The following is a 23,487-nucleotide window of genomic DNA, read 5'->3' on the forward strand; positions in this document are numbered from 1 at the left end:
ACTGCTCAGGTGTTATGAGAGCCCAGGTTGCTCTGATAGTCGTCTTCAGCTCCTCTGCATTGTTGGGTCTAGCGTATTGCATCCTCCGCTTCACAATACCCCATAGATTTTCTATGGGGTTAAGGTCAGGCGAGTTTGCTGGCCAATCAAGGACAGGGATACCATGGTCCTTGAACCAGGTGCTGGTGGTTTTGGCACTGTGTGCAGGTGCCAAGTCCTGTTGAAAGGTGAAGTCTGCATCCCCATAAAGTTGGTCAGCAGCAGGAAGCATGAAGTGCTCTAAAACTTCCTGGTAGACGGCTGCATTGACCCTGGACCTCAGGAAACAGAGTGGGCCAACACCGGCAGATGACATGGCACCCCACACCATCACTGACGGTGGAAACTTTACACTGGACCTCATGCAACGTGGATTCTGTTGTAACGGAATCAAAGTGATGTAACTAACCAAAGTTGTATTTTAATACAGTGTTAGTAGTGCACTTTGATTAAACAGAAGAATAGGCTGTTTTTATCATCAGGGAGTTTAATTAAACACTCTGTATTGACTTTGAGACAATAAAAGAGAGAGAGATGGGATCGTTTGAGAATCTTTAATTTCTGAATTATAAATTCTAAACAATCTACCAGGACTACTCTGTGATGGATGAGAATGGATTCGGATGTTGTGTTGGTGCGTGTGTGTGAGTGCGTGTGTCTGGTTCAGATTCTCTAGGATGACGTAATCGAATCTGGTCGTCTTTGTTATGACTAGGTATCACGAGGCTTATAAAGTGATGACATGAGCCGCTATTTTGCCGTGTACGTACCCAGTGGGGTCTCCCAAGTAGATCAGGAATTGCCAGGTCTGGAAACCTCGGATGTACGGTGGAGCTGTCGGTGCAGCGATCACAACGTTTCAAAGCCCGTCTGGAGGGTTGACCCCGGTACCGTTCAGCGGCGTCAGCAGGTGCTCTTATTTTGAAAGGACGTCGTCTGGTTGTTAAACGACGAAAATCTCCCGTTTCACAGTTCTTAGTTTAAAGAAAACGCATCCGGCCAGGCTGCGCTTGTCTTTAGGATGATGGTGAACAGAACTGAAGTCAAGATGGAACTGACTTAAAATGGCGTTGCCTTGTTTTATATCTCTGGATTGTTGATAAGTTTCAGTAAAGTAGATTGGACACTTGAAGTCAACACCAGATTCTCCTGCGGCAGCCGAAAGCTCTGATTGGTTGGAACAATGTGTCATGCGTTTCTATGGAGATGAGGATCAGTATGTCTGCACCGTAGTCCTGGTTTCATTAAACATAATTCATGACATATTTATTTCACAGATCATTCACTTGATTATTGTTGATCAACATCTGTTTTGCTTAATAATTTTAATCACAAATAAAGTACTTTGATTAAGTAAAGCTTCTTCTTCTCCTTCGGACTCTTCTCCTGGAATGTAAACAGTCTGAGGACAACCCGACCTTGGTTTTTCTACACGGTGTTATTGTGCCCAGGGGCCAGCTGTATGGAGTTGAAAACCATGAACTTCATAACCTTACACTGTGCTTCTCCGCTCTTCCTCCAGACTCTGGGTCCTTGATTTCCAAAGGAAATGCAGAACTTGCTTTCATCAGAAAACATAACTTTGGACCACTCAGCATCAGTCCAGTCCTTTTTGTCCTTGGCCCAGGCGAGACGCTTCTTGCGCTGTTTCTTGTTCAAGAGTGGCTTGACACACGGAATGCGACACCTGAATCCCATGTCTTTCATGAGTCTCCTCGTGGTGGTTCTTGAAGCGCTGACTCCAGCTGCAGTCCACTCTTTGTGGATCTCCCCCACATTTTTGAATGGGTTTGTCGTCACAATTCTCTGCAGGGTGCAGTTATCCCTAGAGCTTGTACACTTTTTTCTACCACATTTTTTCCGTCCCTTCGCCTGTCTGTTAATGTGCTTGGACACAGAGCTCTGCGAACAGCCAGCTTCTTTAGCAATCACCTTTTGTGTCTTGCCCTCCTTGTGCAAGGTGTCAATGATTGTCTTTTGGACAGCTGTTAAGTCAGAAGTCTTCCCCATGATTGTGGTGCCTTCAAAACAAGACTGAGGGACCTTTTAAAGGCCTTTGCAGGTGTTTTGAGTAAATCAGCTGATTAGAGTGGCAGCAGGTGTCTTCTATATTCAGCCTTTTCAGAATATTCTAATTTTTTGAGATACCAAATTTGGAGTTTTCATTAGTTGTCACTTATGAATATCAAATTTAAATGTAATGAACATTGGAAATACATTGGTCTGTGTGCATTGCATGAATATAATGTACAAGTTTCACGTTTTGAATGGAATTACTGAAATATTTTCAACCTTTTGATGATATTTTAATTTACTGGCCAGCACCTGTAAAGCAAGAAAACATTTTTAAGGCAGATGTGACCACAAGTTAAAGATCTGAGTAAAATAATGGCATGGGTTAGGAGTTTTCTCTCTCCAGATGTCTTTCCAGCCCTCTTCCCAAGTAGGTCCATCTGGAGCTGAACAGGGCCGACATGCCCACTGCTGACTGACTGGCTAACTCAAAAGCATGCCTACCATTACCAACTCCGATTGGCGGTGGGAATCAGCCTGCTGGAGGCTTCCCGCATGCGTGATTCATTATCGTTGATGCTGTGGAGTTAAGAAGCCTCTCACAAAAGCTGTTTTTTTTCTGTCCCTCACTGCTGTGAGGCGTATGCACGCGCACACACACACACATTTCTGCCAGACCCAGCAAAGCAGGATGCAATATGAAAGTCAGAAAGTGTCCAAAAGCAAGACTACTTAGGCTGCTTTTGTTTAATAATGGACACTGAGGACTTCTCTGCGCTTTTGACCCGCCCACATGTACTTGTGACATCACAGACCACCCGTGTCTTAAATCACGTGCGCATGTGCTCAATCACATCTACATTCCTAAGGCAAGCAACAAAATGTGATGTTGTCAGCTAATTACTTTTCAAAAGCGTTTTTCTAACAGGAAGTGTGGCTAAAATAAGTTTCCACCCATGCCTTGAGCACTTTAAGGCATCTATGATATGTTGCCAAACATATTTTAATGAATACAATCTCAAGTGTGAATTTTCAAATCAGAAGGTAAAGAAAATGAATCTCATAGAAGATGAAATCAATTCTCACCTGTGTGAGTTCTTATGTGTTTAGTCAAGCAAGCACTGTAAGTAAAACATTTACCACAAGTTTTACATGGATATGGCTTCTCACCTGTGTGAGTTCTCATGTGTGCAGTCAAGCTACCACGCTGTCTAAAACATTTACCACAAGTTTTACATGGATATGGCTTCTCACCTGTGTGAGTTCTCATGTGTGCAGTCAAGCTACCACTGTCTCTAAAACATTTACCACAAGTTTCACATGGATATGGCTTCTCACCTGTGTGAGTTCTCATGTGTGCAGTCAAGTTACCACTTTTAGTAAAACATTTACCACAAGTTTCACATGGATATGGCTTGTCACCTGTGTGAGTTCTCATGTGTTTAGTCAAGACACTACTGTCTCTAAAACATTTACCACAAGTTTCACATGGATATGGCTTCTCACCTGTGTGAGTTCTCATGTGTTTAGTCAAGCTACTACTGATAGTAAAACATTTACCACAAGTTTTACATGGATATGGCTTCTCACCTGTGTGAATTCTCATGTGTTTAGTCAAGTTACCACTGATAGTAAAACATTTACCACAAGTTTTACATGGAAATGGCTTCTCACCTGTGTGAGTTCTCATGTGTTCAGTCAAGCTACCACTGTCTCTAAAACATTTACCACAAGTTTCACATGGATATGGCTTCTCACCTGTGTGAGCTCTCATGTGAATATTTAAATGAGATTTTTGACTGAAAGATTTTCCACAGAGCTTACAATAAAATGGTCTCCCACCTCTGTGAGCCCTCTTGTTTTTTTTTAGTATCTCACCACCTACACTTTCTCTGTGTTCTTTGCTTCGCTGACGTCTTTTATTCAGTTTCAGTTCTTCACCACCGTTTGATTCTGAGTTTTCTTTTCTGCATCCACCCCGATCTTGGTTCTCAGATTCTGTAGAACTCTGACACAATGGCTGGTTCCTGTTTGGTTCTGGTTCATGACAGTCTGTTTCTTCAGACAGAGGAGTATCTGTGAAGGTAAGATTTTTCTGGTTCAGGAGCTGCCCTTCATGTTGGAAAAGTTTTAGCTGTTCTGGTTCTTCCTGGTCTGAACAGGAGATCAACTCCTGGTTAAAGAGCTGCTGGACAGTCAAATCCTTCTCCTTTTCACAGACATGATGCTGTGGAAGATCTAGACAGGATAAGAGAAAAAAGAAAATGTTGATTAATTTGACAATTAAAAACACTTTTTTTAATCATCTAATGCAGCAGTTCCCAAACTTATTAACCCCGGGTTTCCACAGGAGCCGTCAGCAGCACGTTACTGCAGCAGCACGTCTTGCTCGCGTAAGCTGCTGCTTGGCCCTTCCCACGAGACGCGAAGCAGCAGGGGAGCAGCTGTCACCGACCGAGCACGAAGTCACACGAGTGACTTCGTCAGTAAACACAACAACAAGCAGGAGAAAACTACAACGTGGTTTGTGTTTTATGTTCTGTCCGTTTTATAATTGCCAATACGGACCTGAAAAACAAAGGAGACCGCTAGCTATGCGAATGCGATAACTTCTCACGGGGCCGCAGTTAGAAACCTTTTTTAAAGTAAAGAACCGGAAGGCAGTACGTTCTTTATTCTGAAAATCTCGGGAGCTTCTCTCCATTTCCGCGTCTGATTTCCTGTCTTTCCTTCCCCAAAAATGTCGAACTTGACTCGTTTCAGAGGCGTCGCGCGTAGAAAATAGAACCGGCGCGTAAAGGCCGCGACATGCTGCTCCTGAGACGCGGCCGACTCGCGCTGCTGACGGCTCCAGTGGAAAAGGTTCTGTTGACCACAGTGGTTCCTATCAGCAGCTATGACATGCTGCTGCAGTAACGTGCTGCTGACGGCTCCTGTGGAAAGCCGGGGTTAGCTGCGCACCCCCTTCTATGTCCCGACCATTTCGACGCACCCCCAGCCCTACATCAGGGAATATATATATATATATATATATATACATATATACATATATATATATACATATATATATATATATATATATATATATATACATATATATACATATATATATATATGTTTATGTTTATTTATTTAGCAGACGCTTTTATCCAAAGCGACTTACAATTTATAACCTATAGGGCATGTTGCAATCTGTGGGGGAAACCGGAGTACCCGGAGGAAACCCACGCATGCATGGGGAGAACACGCAACTCCACGCAGAGAGGCCGCAGCCGAGTATTTGAACCTGCAACCTTCGTGCTGCGAGGCAACAGTGCTAACAACTGCGCCACCATACATATATATACATATATATATGTATACATACATACATACATATATATACATATATATATGTATACATACATACATACATACATATACATATATATATGTATACATACATACATACATACATACATACATATATATATATATATATATATATATATATATATATATATATATATATGTGTAGCCCCCTGGGTTACACAGTTTACTTAAAACCCTTCAATGTAGTAAACCAGGTTTGACATTACTTTGTATCCACATGAACAGTGAGGTGCATGTATAATGTTAACTGTAACGTTGCCACTTAAGTTATGCAGTTTACATTGAGTATTTTTCAGTTGAGAACAGGCCTCAGATGAGAAATGTTTGTTTCCATTTATGTGTGTATTATTGTTTTGTTGATTGTTTAGTCTAAGGATGTTGGACTGAATTTTAAACAAATGAAAGCTGTGTAGGAGCAATAGCAAGTTATGAACACTAGGGGGAGCTTTGGGGAAAGTTCGAGAAGAGGGAGACAGCGGGAAGGAGAGAGAGGGAGGTGAGAAAAAAAAAGGTTCGGGAGAGACAGAGAGAGAGAGAGAGAGAGACGGCTGGGTGTTGAGACGTTGGGACGGAGAAGCGGGTGAGAGGAGAGCGGAAGACAGCAGTGGAAGAAGCCCGGAGAGACCACCGAAACTTCAGAGCCGTAGCCGTGAACTACTTTTGAGTTCAGTAACAGAAACTACATCGGACCTAAAGACTGAAGAACGGTTAAAAACCTGGCCGGCTTGGAGGCAGGGGCGGATTTAGGACTGAAGAAGATCCGGGGCTTAACGCACGCGCGCACGCACGCGCACACACGCGCGCACGCGCACACACGCATGCGCGCACACACGTGACACGCACTAGTCAACATCATATATATATATATCTTGTACCACATAATGTTTAATCTGAAGCTACATATTCAGCATATTCAGGGCAGAGTATTGTTCCTGTTAGTGTTTAGTGTGAGATGATAGTAAATATTCCCTTCTTTCTCCAACAACTTTACCTGATAGTAAGCTAACTTTAGGCAAACCAGCAGCACAACAAATATTTTCAAATAAGACTCACAAACCTGAGTCAACACCAGTATCATCAGAGCTGGGGTTCTGTCGTTGTAAAAAAACGTCCTTATGTCCATCTTCACTCATGCGTTTCAGACAGAGACTGTAGAAGAAGCCAGCTGCTGAAGGGCTTTTCTTCAGTGGTGGAGGCTCAGGCAGGCTGTATACCGACTGAGTGGCCTAGTGGTAGAGTGTCCGCCCTGAGATCGGGAGATCAGGGGTTTGACTCCTGGTCGGGTCATACCAAAGATTTTGAGAAAAATGGGACCCAGCATTAAGGGGTTGGATTGGGGGGTTAAACCACCAAATAGTTCCCGAGCGCGGCGTGTCTGCAACTCACCGCTCCCCCAGGGGATGGGTCAAATGCGGAGACTAAATGGGACTTTACAAACTACTGCCAGCTGCGCTCTCTCTGTTGGACTTTGGTACTGCATGTTACTTCCGCGATTTAGATCCGGGGCTTATCATGAAAGATCCGGGGCTTCAGCCCAAGTAGCCGGGCCTAACGAAGCCCCTGCTTGGAGGAGTGGGGACGTTGCAGTTGAGGAGCCGTTAAATGATTTCAACGGTGCTGGCGGCTTTAACGAGCCATAAAGCTTCTACCTGGGATAATAAGGGACAGAGACGGGACTGATCGGGAGCTGGTTGGAGCAGGAGACGCAAGGAGAGTCGGAGGAGTGGTGTGGGGAAGTTCGCTGAGGACGTCTGGATTCAGGTTTTCGGACGGAGGATACAGACACCCGTCGGATCGCTGAGGACATCGGGTTTCGTGTCTGTGTTGAGGATGCCTGCTCTGCGAATCTGTCAGGGCATCTGAAGGAAAGGTTTCGCATGACACAAAATCACCGCACAGGCCTGCAACGAAACAAAAAAGCTACGGTACCGAACTTGGTGTGTGTGTGTGTGTGGGTGTGAGTGAGTGTGGGCCCACGGGTGGATTTAGATTGAACTTGGTATTGTTTTTTATTTATATTTTTTTGAGAAATGTATGGAGGTCGGTTAATGACCCATATTAGATATGTTCACTGAAAAAACAAACTGAATTGGTTATTTGATTCAAAGACATTTACAATTTTGGTAATTTGATTGCTTTCAGGTTAACTGAACAGTTCCTTCATTCTAAGTGAGTTCTTTATTAAAGATTTTTTTTTTTCATTTAGAAAGTTGTCTGGGCTTATTCTGGGTTAAGTGATAATGCTAATGTAATGGTTTGAGAGCAAAAGGAAAAGATTACTTTACCTTAGGTGAACGGCTAGGTTTCTACCAGAAATCAACGAACCCAAGAAGACACCCCACCTGTTTTAGATTGTAGTGCAGTTACTAGACTGGGTAAGGGGGTGCTACATAAAAAAATGGAGGCACTGCTCGGATAAAATTATTATTATATTTTTTTTGCATAAAAGAGCCTTATGCCCAGACGATCAGTACCTAGTGCCACTTTGGGTGACTGTTACAGAAGTTACTGAAGTTTAATTAGTTTTGTTCCTGAACATTACAGAAGACACTTTTGTGGTTTATTGTTTGTTATTCTTGTGAAATGACAATATGAGTCAGTTACTTAACTGGTGTAAAGGAGAGGGTATTAACCCCTCACATGCTGTTTTGCTTAAGGGTGTCCCTGAAGACACAGAAGTTAGTGTAATAGAGGGCACCGTGCAGACCATTAAAGCTCTTGGACGTGTTAGAGTCAGAGGAAGAACATATGATCCTATGTCTCAAAGTTTAACAGTTCTTTGTGAGTGCAGGGAAGCTGCAAAGACTGAAGCCATTCCTGCTGATGTTATGCCTGAAGGCAGTGATTACCCTTGGCGAATCATTAGTCCAGTTGAAGTTGAAAAAGAGAGCCTTCAGCACGGAGAAGCTCCTTCACAAACACCAGAGCCAGACACGAGCCAAAATTCGTTTTTCCAATCATCCAGTCCAGAGGCCATAATTAGAGCAGTAGGTGACATCTTACAGCTCACCTCTAAACCAACTAGTGACAGTAGCAGTTACAGACGACTCCGAACATTTTCGGGGGTGCTTCCCACACCGCTGGGAGAGGAACCTTTGGATAACTGGCTAGAGCAAGCGAGACTAATGATTGAAGAGTCAGACAAACCCGACAAAGAAAAGAAAATGAGAATAATGGAGAGTGTAAAAGGTCCTGCCATGGAGATTCTTCAGGCGGTGAGATTTAATAATCCAGACACAACTCCCACAGAATACCTAGATGTTATTGAAAACACGTTTGGCACAACAGAGATGGGAGAAGAGCTATACTTCGCTTTCAGAATGATGTGCCAGCATCCAACTTAGAAGCTATCAGAGTTTCTGAGAAGAATGGAAAGAATATTAAATAAAGTAGTTCAAAAAGGGGGTTTACCACTTGCCTCCAAAGACAAGGCACGCATTGACCAACTCATTAAAGGTGCCATCAGATCTGACATGATGATTTTAAGCTTGAGACTAAGAGAGAGAAAAATTGCCCCGCCAACATTCCTGCAGCTCTTGAATGAGATACGAGTGGAGGAGGAGCATGAGGCCTCCAGACGTAGGCTGAATCCCCCTAAATCTGTGCACGTCAAACGTACCGCTGCAGCTACAGAGATTGAGGCAACAGATCTTGGGGTGGAGGTTGAACGGCTGAGATCACAAGTGATTGAGCTCCAAGCTTTAGCCTAGTCCCAGCATGCTTCTCCTTCTGCACCTCCACCTGCAATTCAAGCAGAGACAGTTAACTCTGAAGAGGACGGGAGCCTACAAGCTTTTAAAAGTGAGGTTGTAAAACTTAGAAAACAAGTCTCAGCAATGTCAGTCAAGTCTACTGCAGCACCCCAAGAGCTTTTACCTCTCAAAGATACCTCTCCAACTCCTGGGGCGCCAAGGGCATCCATGCCCCGAGACCCCAAAGACATTTTTTGCTACCGTTGTGGGGAGGTTGGGCACATTTCCACTAAATGTACCTCACCCGAAAATTATCCGAAAGTTATTTAGAAGTTGATTCCGGCCCAGAGGAGGGGTAGAGCAGGCCCAGGATGCACAGATGGAAAAAATGTTAACGCCAATGTGAAAAGGAGTGCTGTGAAGCTACATGCCGATAATCTGCCTAAAGGTTTGGTAGGACCGCCCTCGACTGCTCATGTCAAAGTAGAGGGAAAAGCCTGCACGGCTCTTCTAGACAGTGGCTCTCAGGTGACGATTGTTTTTGACAGCTGGTACACAGAACATTTATCACATGTTCCTTTAAATCCAGTGTCAGGATTAGCTATCTGGGGTCTAAGTGAGTCTGAAAGCAGTTACCCATATTAAGGTTATATTGAAGTAGACTTAGAGTTCTCAGAGGAGACACAAAATAAGGTGAAATCTGTTCCGGTTCTTGCCTTAGTATGCCCTGATCCTCATTGCTCAGACACAATGCCAATCCTCATTGGTACTAATGTTAACAAAGTCTGGTCCCTCCCTTTGAACCGAAAGGCAGCCACCTCCGACAAGGTCTATGCTGCACGAGTGGGTGTGACAGATCAGGAACTTAATGTAGATCCCAAGCCTAAAAACTCAGTTCACAGCAGCAGTGCAGTGGCTGATGTTAAATGGACAGGGCCTGGGCCCCTGATTATTCCTGCTGGCGGTGAGCATATAGCGGTTTGCAAAGTCTTAGAACAAAAGAGACTAGGAGACAGCATTGTCATCTCCGAGCGTGCGGCCTCATATTCTCTTCCACCAAGTTTGTTTGTGCAGCCAACAGTGTTATTCTCCAATATGTTGGACAGAGAGAGATTTCTGGTTTTATTGCGAAATGAGTCACTAAAAGACACTGCCATTCCCATCGGCACAGTAGTAGCACATCTTCATGTAGCTGACACAGTGACTGAGATCCCAAATATAAAGACACACAGTCACAAAAAACTTGATCCATCCCTATTTGATTTTGGAGACTCTCCAATCCCTTTTGAGTGGAAGCAGAGACAGAAAGAAAAACTGTTGGAGCGATCCCATGTGTTTTCAACAGTGGAGTGGGACGTGGGGTTAGCCTATGGAGTGGAACACCACATTCGACTCACCAACGACACCCCGTTCAGAGAGCGGTCAAGGCGCATAGCACCAGCAGATGTTGAGGACCTTCATCGTCATCTTCAGGGACTCCTTGCTGCAGGGATAATCAAAGAATCCAGAAGTCCTTATGCGTCACCCATTGTCTTGGCACGAAAGAAAAGTGGACAGCTACGAATGTGCATTGACTACCGGACACTCAACCGCAGAACTATTCCAGATCAGTATACAGTTCCCCGCATTGATGATGCTCTGGACTGTTTGTCTGGAAGCAAGTGGTTCTCGGTTTTAGATTTAAGAAGTGGATATTACCAGATGCCAATGGCAGAGGAGGATAAAGAGAAAACCGCATTCATATGTCCATTGGGGTTTTTTCAGTTTGAGAGGATGCCTCAGGGGATCACTGGTGCTCCTTCAACATTCCAACGCCTCATGGAAAGGGCAGTTGGGGATATGAATATGCTAGAAGTGATTGTATATTTGGATGACCTGATTGTTTTTGGGAGCACCTTAGAGGAGCATGAAAAGCGACTTCTCAAAGTCATTGACCGATTAGGAGAAACAGGACTAAAACTGTCACTTGATAAATGCCAGTTTTGCAGACCCCAGGTGAAATATGTTGGACATGTGATTTCTGAACAAGGCATTGCTACCGATCCAAGCAAAGTGAAGGCAGTCGCTAACTGGAAACAACCCACTGATCTCCGATCACTGCAGTCCTTTTTAGGATTTTGTGGGTATTATCGACGCTTCATAAAAAACTATTCAATCATTGTTAGACCACTTACAGAGCTGTGTAAAGGATATCCGCCAACCCAAAAGAAATGTAAGGCAGGAAAGACTTCATCAAAACCCTACTACAAAGTAACTGAAACGTTTGGAGATAGGTGGGACCAGAGTTGCACTGAGGCTTTCCGTCAGATCCTTAAATGCCTCACCGATGCCCCTGTTTTGGCTTTTGCCGACCCTTCAAAACCCTACGTGTTACATGTTGATGCAAGTTTGCATGGCTTGGGGGCGGTGCTCAACCAGGAGCATCCTGAGGGATTGAGACCAGTCGCTTTTGGCAGTAGAAAGCTCAGTGCGTCTGAGAAGAACTATCCAGCACACCAGTTAGAGTTCCTGGCACTCAAGTGGGCCGTCGTGGATAAATTCCACGACTATCTTTATGGAGCCGAATTTGTTGTGAGAACAGACAACAACCCTTTAACATACATCCTTACTACCGCTAAACTGAATGCCACAGGTCACCGCTGGCTGGCAGCCCTTTCCACTTATAACTTTACCTTGCAGTATCGACCAGGCTCTAGCAACATTGATGCTGATGCATTGTCACGCCACCCTATTTCTGATGATGAAACTGAGTTTAGGAGTCTTCCCCCTGACAGTGTTAAGGCCCTCTGTAAGCAAGTAGCCAGAGATGAGTCTACTGAGTCCCTTAGCTATGCAGAAGCTCTGGGGGTTTCCCCCACTGGCATACCAGAATGCTATGCTTTTCCAACCCGTCTAGATCTGGGCTGCTTGATTCAACTGAGCAGATCAGATCTCCGCAAAGCTCAAGACCAAGATCCCATGATTGCACCTGTTAAGAAGGCATTGAGTGGTGAAACTGTATTTTCACCTGAGAAGTGTGCTGACAGGGGGTCACTTCTCCTGCATAGAGAGGCAAATAAGCTAGTCATGAGGGAGGGATTGCTCTATAGACAGGTTGAAAAACCAGCGGGGACAGAAGTGTTTCAGTTTGTTCTGCCAAGAGAACATGTTCCCATGGTGCTTAAATCTCTCCATGATGAATCAGGCCACCTTGGAGTGGAAAAGACTGTTGAGCTGATTCGCAATCGATTTTACTGGCCTAAGATGGGGTCAGAGGTCGAACAGTACATGAAAACTTGTGGCCGATGTATCACACGTAAAGCACTGCCCCAGCGAGCAGCTCCGTTACATCAGATTACCAGCAGCGGGCCATTAGATGTAGTGTGTATTGACTTTTTGTCTTTAGAACGTGATTCTCAAGGGTATGCAAATATCCTTGTAGTGACTGATCATTTTACAAGGTATGCCCAGGCATTTCCTGCCAAAGACCAACAGGCAACCACCGTTGCCAAGATTCTATGTGAGCGTTTCTTCATTCATTATGGTCTTCCCGCACGGATACATTCCGATCAAGGACGTGATTTTGAAAGCAAGCTCATCCATGATCTTCTGAGGATGTTGGGGATCCGAAAGTCGAGAACATCCCCTTATCATCCTCAGGGAGATCCTCAGCCTGAAAGATTTAACCGAACATTGTTGTCCATGCTGGGGACTCTTGACCCAAAACAGAAACAGCAATGGAGTCAAAACATCAGTCAGTTTGTGCATGCCTATAATTGCACCCAAAACGATGCGACTGGATACTCACCTTACCTCCTGATGTTCGGGAGGGAGGCCCGCCTGCCGGTGGACATTTGTTTTGGAGTATCAGAGGAAAGCGGGAAAGCAGTAAGTTACCCCCAGTATGTCTCAAAGCTAAGGGGGAATCTGGAACAAGCTTATCGTCTAGCTAAAGACGCAGCTGACAAGAATCATCAAAGAAACAAAAAGGCACATGACAAACATGTGACAGAGCAAGTCTTAGAAGCTGGAGATCGGGTGCTTCTAAGGAACTTTGGGGTCACTGGTAGGCACAAGTTGAGAGAGAGGTGGAGGACAGTGCCATACGTTGTAATGGACAAGATGCCTAACTTGCCTGTTTACCGGGTAAAACCTGAAAGGGGGCCTGGAGGAGAAAAAACAGTACATCGAAATCATTTGTTGCCCATTGGCCATCTTGTCAGGTTTACAGCTGGGGATGTTGAGCTCGAACAGGCGCAGAGACCTGTCACCAGGAGTAGACGACAGCAGTTAGAGCCTGTCAAACCTTCTTGTTATGCAGATATTGTTGTGTCATCTGATTCAGAGTTTGAGGTGGTACCCATGCCAGCTTCATGACAAGTGAATCTAAGAGACATTCTGGGGCCATCAGGATTGAGGACTAGAGAAAAGTCTTTAGTCCATGAGAGAACTCGGGTTTCCTCACTCCCCAAGGACTTGGACAATGCTGAAGTAAGTCCAGGTTTACCTCTAAGGGATCCCCTACCCTGTCCAGATCTAGATTTAGAAGGGGAAGAAGGAAGCAGTGGGGATGTAGTTTGCAGAGCCGATGAGGTCCCTGCAGAGCGTTCTAGGCGAGTGATAAAACCGGTCATTAGGCTGAGTTACGATGAACTGGGACAGCCATCAGACCAGCCTGTAAAAGCTTTTAGTTGTGGAGTTCTAGTTGGCAGTGTAACTTACCAGGACTCAAGAAAGTTGTCTTGTCCTACTCTATGGTGCCACCCTATGGCATTATGTCGTAACTGTGTTGGGTTAGACTTAGCTGGGTCTACTACTCTTATTTGGGTCATATAACCTCATTATTTGATGGGGACATCAAATGTTTTAGAAGGGGGAGGGTGTAGCCCCCTGGGTTACACAGTTTACTTAAAACCCTTCAATGTAGTAAACCAGGTTTGACATTACTTTGTATCCACATGAACAGTGAGGTGCATGTATAATGTTAACTGTAACGTTGCCACTTAAGTTATGCAGTTTACATTGAGTATTTTTCAGTTGAGAACAGTCCTCAGATGAGAAATGTTTGTTTCCATTTATGTGTGTATTATTGTTTTGTTGATTGTTTAGTCTAAGGATGTTGGACTGAATTTTAAACAAATGAAAGCTGTGTAGGAGCAATAGCAAGTTATGAACACTAGGGGGAGCTTTGGGGAAAGTTCGAGAAGAGGGAGACAGCGGGAAGGAGAGAGAGGGAGGAGAGAAAAAAAAAGGTTCGGGAGAGACAGAGAGAGAGAGATGGCGGGGGGTTGAGACGTTGGGACGGAGAAGCGGGTGAGAGGAGAGCGGAAGACAGCAGTGGAAGAAGCCCGGAGAGACCACCGAAACTTCAGAGCCGTAGCTGTGAAGTACTTTTGAGTTCAGTAACAGAAACTACATCGGACCTAAAGACTGAAGAACGGTTAAAAACCTGGCCGGCTTGGAGGAGTGGGGACGTTGCAGTTGAGGAGCCGTTAAATGATTTCAACGGTGCTGGCGGCTTTAACGAGCCATAAAGCTTCTACCTGGGATAATAAGGGACAGAGACGGGACTGATCGGGAGCTGGTTGGAGCAGGAGACGCAAGGAGAGTCGGAGGAGTGGTGTGGGGAAGTTCGCTGAGGACGTCTGGATTCAGGTTTTAGGACGGAGGATACAGACACCCGTCGGATCGCTGAGGACATCGGGTTTCGTGTCTGTGTTGAGGATGCCTGCTCTGCGAATCTGTCAGGGCATCTGAAGGAAAGGTTTCGCATGACACAAAATCACCGCACAGGCCTGCAACGAAACAAAAAAGCTACGGTACCGAACTTGGTGTGTGTGTGTGTGTGTGTGTGTGGGTGTGAGTGAGTGTGGGCCCACGGGTGGATTTAGATTGAACTTGGTATTGTTTTTTATTTACATTTTTTTGAGAAATGTATGGAGGTCGGTTAATGACCCATATTAGATATGTTCACTGAAAAAACAAACTGATTTGGTTATTTGATTCAAAGACATTTACAATTTTGGTAATTTGATTGCTTTCAGGTTAACTGAACAGTTCCTTCATTCTAAGTGAGTTCTTTATTAAAGATTTTTTTTTTTTCATTTAGAAAGTTGTCTGGGCTTATTCTGGGTTAAGTGATAATGCTAATGTAATGGTTTGAGAGCAAAAGGAAAAGATTACTTTACCTTAGGTGAACGGCTAGGTTTCTACCAGAAATCAACGAACCCAAGAAGACACCCCACCTGTTTTAGATTCTAGTGCAGTTACTAGACTGGGTAAGGGGGTGCTACATATATATATATATATATATATATATATATATATATACATATATATATATATACACACACACACACATATACTGGTTTTCAGTGTTTGGGAGGACAAACACATCCCACATACACGGTCGGGTCCTTGCTCCCTCAAACAAAGGGATCGGCCATTTTGTTTCAAAGCTTCCTCCATTTTGGAGATCCTATCTACTTGAACACATCATATCATTACACCTTGGATTAGATTGTTTTTACATTATCATTTCATTGTTTCATTACTCGTTGTTTGTTTGATAAAATCAGTTGGTTAATATTGATTGGCTAACGCTTTGGAAGGAGCTGAAGTGATCATATTAGTTAATAAATGTTATTGCTAATTCAGTTTTGTCTCAAGTGAATTTGTTTGTGTGATATGAATTATGACTGCTGCCCGTAAAGAATTTAGGAACTTTAGACAGATTGATAATAGGTGTGGATTAATTTTCCCCTGTTAAAAGGGTATGGTGCCCCGAGGATATCCTAATATCCTACTTACGTAATGAATCGGTGAATATTTCCATATTTACGAATTTATTGATGAATCCCAATAAGAATGAATCCCTTCAGCCTTCAGAGAGTACAGACGCTTTTTTCTCAGCTCCCTTATCGGCTTGCCCAAGGCTCTTGTCCTGTCTGCCTACAGAGCACTTCTCTGCATTTCTCCTGAAATCACTACTCTTTTTTGGAAATATGGACTTAATTAACTGGTCATTCAACGCGATTGACAACATTTTTTCTACAATGAGAACGGAGAAGGGGGCTCCCACCTGTCCCGAGGGGACATTCGCATCGGGATATGCACTCGATTCTTGGGAGGTCTGGCGAATCGTGTGCCTCTCTCAGCTGTCCATCGAGGACGTGGAAGATTTGTGGATATTCGGCCTGATGATCACTGGATTTCTTCTGATTGGAGTGGGAGGATATCTGGTTTTCTGGAAATTTGGGAAGACGGGAGCAATTGGAGTGCGACCCGTACCCACGGAATGTGCCGCTCGTGCGGTGACCTCACAGACTGGGGCGTTACTCGAGGTGAACCGTAAGCTGGACAATGTCCTCGCGGCGTTGCCTGTGTTAGTGCGAAAGATGGATTTGATCTCGGAGAGGGTCGCCGGACGATGCAGGGATGTGGAATGAAAAATTGGCTTCACTGGTGGACATGAATGACCACTTATAGACTCCAAGGCGGAGAGGAAGATTATCTCTGCCTGCCCTAAACAAAGTCATGTTTATCCTTATCTGACGCCATAGCAGCCTCTCAAGGCTGCCTCAACACACCCCCACAAAAGGAGGAATGCCGACAGATGCTGTGTCCCGACCTTCACCCTCTTCCTTCAGGCTGACATGTCTGCAGGAACTTCAATGTGCTCTCTGTTCCTTATCTCTCCCTCCCACCTGTTGGTCTGCAGCTGGTCGATGCTCCGCAGTGGCAGCTCCCAATGGAGGCTTCAGGATCCCGCCCATCCCCACCTCCCCATCGGACTCTGATGTTGTATCTGTGCTGTTTTGTGCTTCCATGTGAAAGGAGTTTTTTGTATAATACAGTTACTCCCCGCTGGGGCTAACTCTGCTATGCCTTTTTTTTACCTACCGCCACTTATCCTCATGTAACACCCTTTTCATCTATCTATTAAGGTAGCACGACTCATGTTGCGAATGACCGCAGTCACCAATTCTTGTTATGTGTCTTACCCACGTATGTCTGATCTTTGAATTGTGTGTGCTGAAACTGAATTTCATTTCTCTGTATGTCCTGCACATGTGGTAGAAAATGACAATAAATGACTTTGACTTGACTTTGACTTGACTTGATAAGTAAGTAAAGCTTACAAATTATTCGTTGACTTAGGCTTGTTTTATGCTTGACGCATTTACTTTCTGCTTGGTGATGCGGCTCGCGGATGGAACGCGCTTCACTATTTGCAGTGTTTATGGTTCATGCGGCTTGTCTCTGCGGTGAGCCAATATTCTCCCAAACTGTGTGGGGAAGCATGGAGCTCTACGGCATGCATCCAACACTACACCATAGTAGAAGTAAAAATTACTGTTGTTTACATTATGGCATTCCAGCATTTTTTAACAGCGTCCTCGTCTTTTCCGACAGTGCATGCTATTTCTCTCCAGGAATTATTAACAATGTTTATCACGGTGATCTTTGAGAGCTGAATCATACAAATGTCTGTCTGTATTCACGAACCTCTGCCATACTAGTTCTTGCCAGTCCGCCATGTTTTTCCGCGTCCGACCGTCCGCGTGGTTAGAAAATTTCCTAGGTGCGCGGTGCGGAAAGTTTGGGCCGTGCAGAGGCGCGGTGGAGGGGCGTGGTTGTTAAAATGACGCAATTTTGCCGCGCGGAGCCGTGCGAACCTCGCGGACAAGCATAAACCAAGCTTAATAATCACAACAGCCGCATTGTGGGGGCTTGGTTCGCCTCCCGGTAGCAGCATAAACTTTTTTCTTCCCTTCTAGCTTCACTTGCCAGTACTATGTTTACAACCATTTATTGGTATACCGTTTAAAATATTATGACTAATGTGTTTTTTAATTTGTTTATTTAGCCAGTGTGAGTCCATTTGTGAGCAGAGTTTCAACTAAAATGCTGTTTAGGAACGACCAAATTCAAAGAACTTTTAGAGATAAAAATATTTTGCAGAAAATTAACATTGCAACTAAAATATAAACAAATAAAATGAACCGAGGACGATATTTTCCTGATATAGGGTTTATTACTCAAGTAAGGGTAAAAAAAGTATCTGATTAGAAGGCTACTTGAGTACTGAGTATCATCTGATCTAATATTTTTAAAATGTTGTCGTCTTCCTCCGCTTATCCGGGTCGCGGGGCAGCATCCCAACTAGGGAGCTCCAGACTGTCCTCTCCCCGGCCACCTCCACCAGCTCCTCCGGCAGGACCCCAAGGCGTTCCCGGACCAGATTGGAGATGTATTCTCTCCAACGTGTCTGGGTTGACCCGGGGGCCTCCTGCCGGCAGGATATGCCCGAAACGCCTCCCCAGGGAGGCGTCCAGGAGGCATCCTGACCAGATGCCCAAACCACCTCAACGGACTCCTTGTGATCCGGAGGAGCAGCGGTTCTGCTCCGAGGTCCTCCCGAATGTCCGAGCTCCTCACCCTATCTGTAAGGCTAAGCCCGGCCACCCTACGAAGGAAACTCATTTCGGCCGCTTGTATCCGCAATCTTGTTCTTTCGGTCACTACCCAAAGCTCATGACCATAGGTGAGGATTGGGACGTAGATCGACCGGTAAATCGAGAGCCTGGCATTTTTAAAACGATGACATCAAACAGACAAAAAATAAGAAGTTATGGGCAAATATTGGTATTTTAAAGACTAAAGGGGAAAAATGTAAACAAATTAACAACATGATTACAAAATAACAAATTTTAGGCAAAATTTAGACAATCTGGCCACAATATTTTCCTAATATACAGGGTTTATTTTGTCTGAAAATGTAACACGTTTAAAAAAATACCGCAATAATACTGAAAACCGTGAACAATAACCGTGAGGTTAAATTTTCACACAGTGACAACCCTAATGGATACTTTGCATCCCAATGTGGGGTAGGGTTGTCACGGTATGAAAATTTAACCTCACGGTTATTGTGACCAAAATTATCACGGTTTTCGGTATTATCGCGGTATTTTTTAAACGGTGTTGCATATGTTCAGAAAGCATTGATAGTCCTGTTCTACACAAACTGAAATAGTTCTGAAAAGGTTTAACAGTGTTTATTAAACCTAAAATAACACAAAGCCTTAGCAAAAGTGCAACTTTTCACAAGTAAAGGAACAAATAGCTTATTTTTCTGGAACTTGTTACAGTAGTCAGTGCAGGTTTAAATTATACAAATCCAAACATTCAAAACATAAACAATATGTAAACAAATCAAAGAAACACCACTTGTTTTCTCATATACTTGTTTTCTTCATTATCAAAATGAAAATCTAAAACTCCAGTCCACACTTGACTTGAGCACTGTACAAGTCAACCTTAAAAAATATGTATTTAAAATAAATATCCACTTTAAACAAATTACTAAAATAACTACTACACTATGTAATCAAATCCAAATGTTCAAGTATAAATGGCATTGAATAAGTAAACAAATCCATGACAAGGAACTAATTGTATATTTCTCTTCATCATCAACAAATAAGATGCTTCATCCAGCAACAGGGTGTCCGTGACACGGTTTAAATGCTGGCAGAGGACGCTGCGGCTGCAGTATATAGTGACTCGTTGCATTCTCACTCAACCAAAAGTCCTCACGTCATGCATTTCAGCTAAAATGCTAATGTTATCTTACCTTGCACTGGCTGTGGAGACGTGGGTGATCGTCACGCAGATGTGCCATGAGATTTGAAGTGTTGCTGCCTTCTGCAGACACTTGTTTCCTGCACGTTCTGCAAACGGGATAGCCGTCTTCTATTAACTGTCCCTCAGCATTTTTCAGAAATCCCAAATATGCCCATACTTCCGATTTAGTCTTCTTTGAGGGCTGATGGATGTCCTGGGCGCTGCCGTCGCCTCCTTCGGCCATTATTTCAGCTTCAAAGTTTTGGTGCCGTTGCAAATTAAAAAGTGCGTGTGCGCGCAGCGGGAACTTCAGCTGAAGCGACGGTGGCTGGTAAGGGTCATCGCGCCGAAACCGCGGCCACGGTAAACCCACCGAGATAATATAGTTTTTTAAAAACTGGACGGTTATTTTTATTGTCAACTTTTTTACCGGGGTTTACCGCTATACCGGTTACCGTGACAACCCTAATGTGGGGAATCTGAATGTTCATCTTGTTGAACATAAGTGAGTCCTCTTCTGATGATCTCGAGTTCTTTCTCCTCTGATAGGGTCATTTCTTTCCCACCAGGCTAGCAATTTCCACTACGGCAGCCTCCACATTTTGGCTCACAGGCTGCTCCAACGCTCTCCCACCTCCACTATTCAAAAAACCCACGGTTGGTCATGGTCGTATGTTTGTTGTTTGCAGTTTGGTTGCATTGGAAAAGCTGGGATTTTCCGAGATCTGATTTATTGGGTGTGTCCGAATCCAGAGGAAGGATGCTTGTGAGTATGGGTCCTCGCCGGTCTAGCAAGGCCGGGTCCTTGCAAGACCGCTAAAACCGGAAGTCAGCGGCTCTGAATTCGGACAGTACTAGCCACGTTTTTATTCCCGCCCCCAGGTCCAGTTGCTTAGCTACCATGACGGCGGCAAACAAGCTAACAAGCTGTTAAAATGGATCCAGAAATCTGTTGTTTTTTCCTTTTATACTTTTTAGTTAATGACCTGCTTAATCTCCGTCGCCGGCGTTATTATTTAAGGCTGAGAAGCAACCATATCCAGGTAAAATATAGATCTATTTTTTTTGTTTAGTGAACCAGCTTTCAGGAATCATATGCTAACTTAGCTAGTTTCATTTATCTTTTAAGCAACTCAAAGACCTGTGGCTAAAAGTACAAATTTCTATAGAACATACTAACAAGTAGATGAATAATATTGCCTAAATATTAAGATGGAGGCAATCAGAACCGGAGGACTAGTGGAAGGCTTCTGTCCCAACACCTCGTCCATGAGACCAAACCAGGGCCAAGTTTCAGCAGTGGGCTTTCCGCTGACTCCCTCTGTTATTTTGCAGTTTTAATTTTTATCACTTGTGCTCTGCTTTCTTTAGACAATACTATATCACTGGTAAATAAGTTTATATCCTCAATTTTTTGGGTGGGGGACAACTTTATGCATAAGTGCATGTGCCATTGAACTCCATTGTTGTTCATGTGAACTGTGAAGTCCCTTCTTGGGCTCATAATTGAGTTCTTTTTTCCCCCTCTTGTCCTGTCTGGCTGTGAAGGAAACATAATTGATGTGTGAATGCTGGAGACAAGCCTTACACATTTACTCTCAGGTGGAGTGTTAAAGATTCTGCTTTAATGTCACGCCTGATAGAAAAACTTTATTGTCAGTGTTTTTAGATGCTTTTTAATTCCGACCGGACATGGAGGCAGAGGTGCAAAAGAAAGGAAGAGAGAAAAGGAGAGGGATGGGTTACCAAAAACATTCAATGATGGACAAAAATCTGCTTCTAGACCTGCAGAAAGAGAAAGACATACAAAAAAAAAGGGACATACAACAAGAGCAAAATATCATTGCATCAACCTCATGAGGAAATATAAAATCAACATTGTTTTGCAGAACAATCTCACAATAATAAATCTCAGTGAATTTACATTTACAATTTAAATTTAAAGACGCCTGTTAAGAATACCTGAGTCCATACTTAACGAGAGCACCATGTACACGCGCTTGTATGTGTAAGTTTTCTGTATACAAGTGTCCAATAGTGAGTGTGAGGGGCCACAGATCTGCCCCCAAAGATGTGCGGAAGATGGAGGGAGCTTCAAGCCCCAGAGATCCAGGAGCTGCCCCAGAGTGCAGGGACCCCAGGGAGACTGTCACCAGAGAACCCCCAACCCCGCTCAAGGGATGCAGAGGACTGCCCCGGGGGTCACAACACCAGCCGACAGAGTCCTGGGAGATAACAACTGCAAGCCCCCAGGCCTGCCCAGAGCTCCCCACATCTAAAGCCGGGCATACACTGTGCGACTTTTTCACTTTTTTGAGCCGATTTTCCAGTCGTGCGAGAATCCACGACATCGGGGCGAGTTTTGCGCCGAGCGGTCGTGTAGTGTACAGGGGGTTACGAGAGGCGATTAACACCACGTGACCAGCTGCCGATCAGCAGTCGTGAGGTCGCACGGACTTCTGGTGTGTTTAATATTTCGCTCGTCCCTCGTGAGGGTATCGCACTGTTGAAGCGGCGCTGCGAGCAGCTACGATCCAAAATGTATCAGAACCGCTCACGGCGCATGCGCGCGCAATCCTGCATCAACGCTGCTCGCTCGCTATTTCCCTAATAACACACGCTGTTCGTTTTTGTTTCTACACGTTTTTTTACTCACAAAGATTGTCAAGAAAGCGCGTTTGTCGTGTTCATGTCAAATTAAACTGATCACAAAACACAGATTTACTTTCTTTATTTCGTTTTCCTCATCCAACCCCCATAAATCCCTGTGTGTCCTCCTGCAGCACTCCCGAAGAACAACAGGCAAGACAAGACAAAAAAGTCTGACGTGTTGAGTAAAAACTGCTATTTTTAGCATATTTTTAGGGCTGACGTGTTGCTACCAGACGTACAGTGTGAGCAGTCAGGTCGCATCCGAGAACTGGGTCGTGCAGTGTGAGCGCATGACTCGTGAGATCTGCCCTGCGAGGAAGTCGTACAGTTTGAGCTGAAGCTGAACGCTGCGAGTGAAAAAGTCGCACAGTGTCCACCCGGCTTAAGACGGCTGAGCCTGGGACCCAGGGGCGACCAACCCCGCCGGTGACCCAACTGAGCCCAGGCAGCCACCGGGAGCAAAGACAGATGCCAAAAATCTTAAGGCCTCCCACACGGGGAGCCGCGAACACGCAGGCAGACCAAGGCTTCACACTTGGCAGCAAATGTGGCAGGGGGAGCGTAGGCGAAGTTGTGTAGCAGCACAAGAAGACCCAAGAGAAGGGAGAAGTCCAAACCCCCACCTGACATACATAGTCATTGTTTAGTTAAATTTGCTTACTAACGTCGACCAAAGAACTCCGACTAGAAATTCGGTTGACCATTTCAGATTACACTTTCTGCAGAAAGAGGAGCAAGACAGAACACGCAGTGGCATGTGTGAGTTTCCAAGCTGACTCAATCTTTCAGCTTCAGAGCATATTTTGATTCACACAAGGGCGTAGTTACAAAGTTGCACAAACATTTGTCTCACCCCCGACTCATGGCCCGAGCGAGCACCTTTAGAATCGAGACATTTTTGGAGCATCCTTTTCTGAGATAACAAAGAAGCGTTTAGAGTGCTGTTTACAGAAATAAGAAAAACATACTATCTACTCACCCATGGCAACCAGACAACTTAACCTCTCTTTTTCTCTAACAGTCATACACAAACACAGTCGCACACTCCGTCCCTCATGCTCACACATACACATACAACCGGAGACTTACAAAAATGAACGCTAGACACCCA

General features: G+C 44.4%; 1 protein-coding gene across 1 annotated transcript in view; it reads right to left on the reverse strand.

Moving 5' to 3' along the window:
- Positions 1-574: 574 nt before the first annotated feature.
- LOC129153261 (zinc finger protein 121) overlaps positions 575-23,487 on the reverse strand; it is a 39,875-nt gene continuing 16,962 nt past the window's right edge. The window contains exon 2 of the mRNA XM_054732595.2: positions 575-4,290. Coding sequence (XP_054588570.2) covers positions 3,128-4,290 — 1,163 coding nt within the window. The 3' untranslated portion in view covers positions 575-3,127. The remainder of the gene's footprint in view (positions 4,291-23,487) is intronic.

Source organism: Nothobranchius furzeri, chromosome 9 (assembly GCF_043380555.1).
Source record: "Nothobranchius furzeri strain GRZ-AD chromosome 9, NfurGRZ-RIMD1, whole genome shotgun sequence".
Taxonomy (NCBI): Eukaryota; Metazoa; Chordata; class Actinopteri; order Cyprinodontiformes; family Nothobranchiidae; genus Nothobranchius; species Nothobranchius furzeri.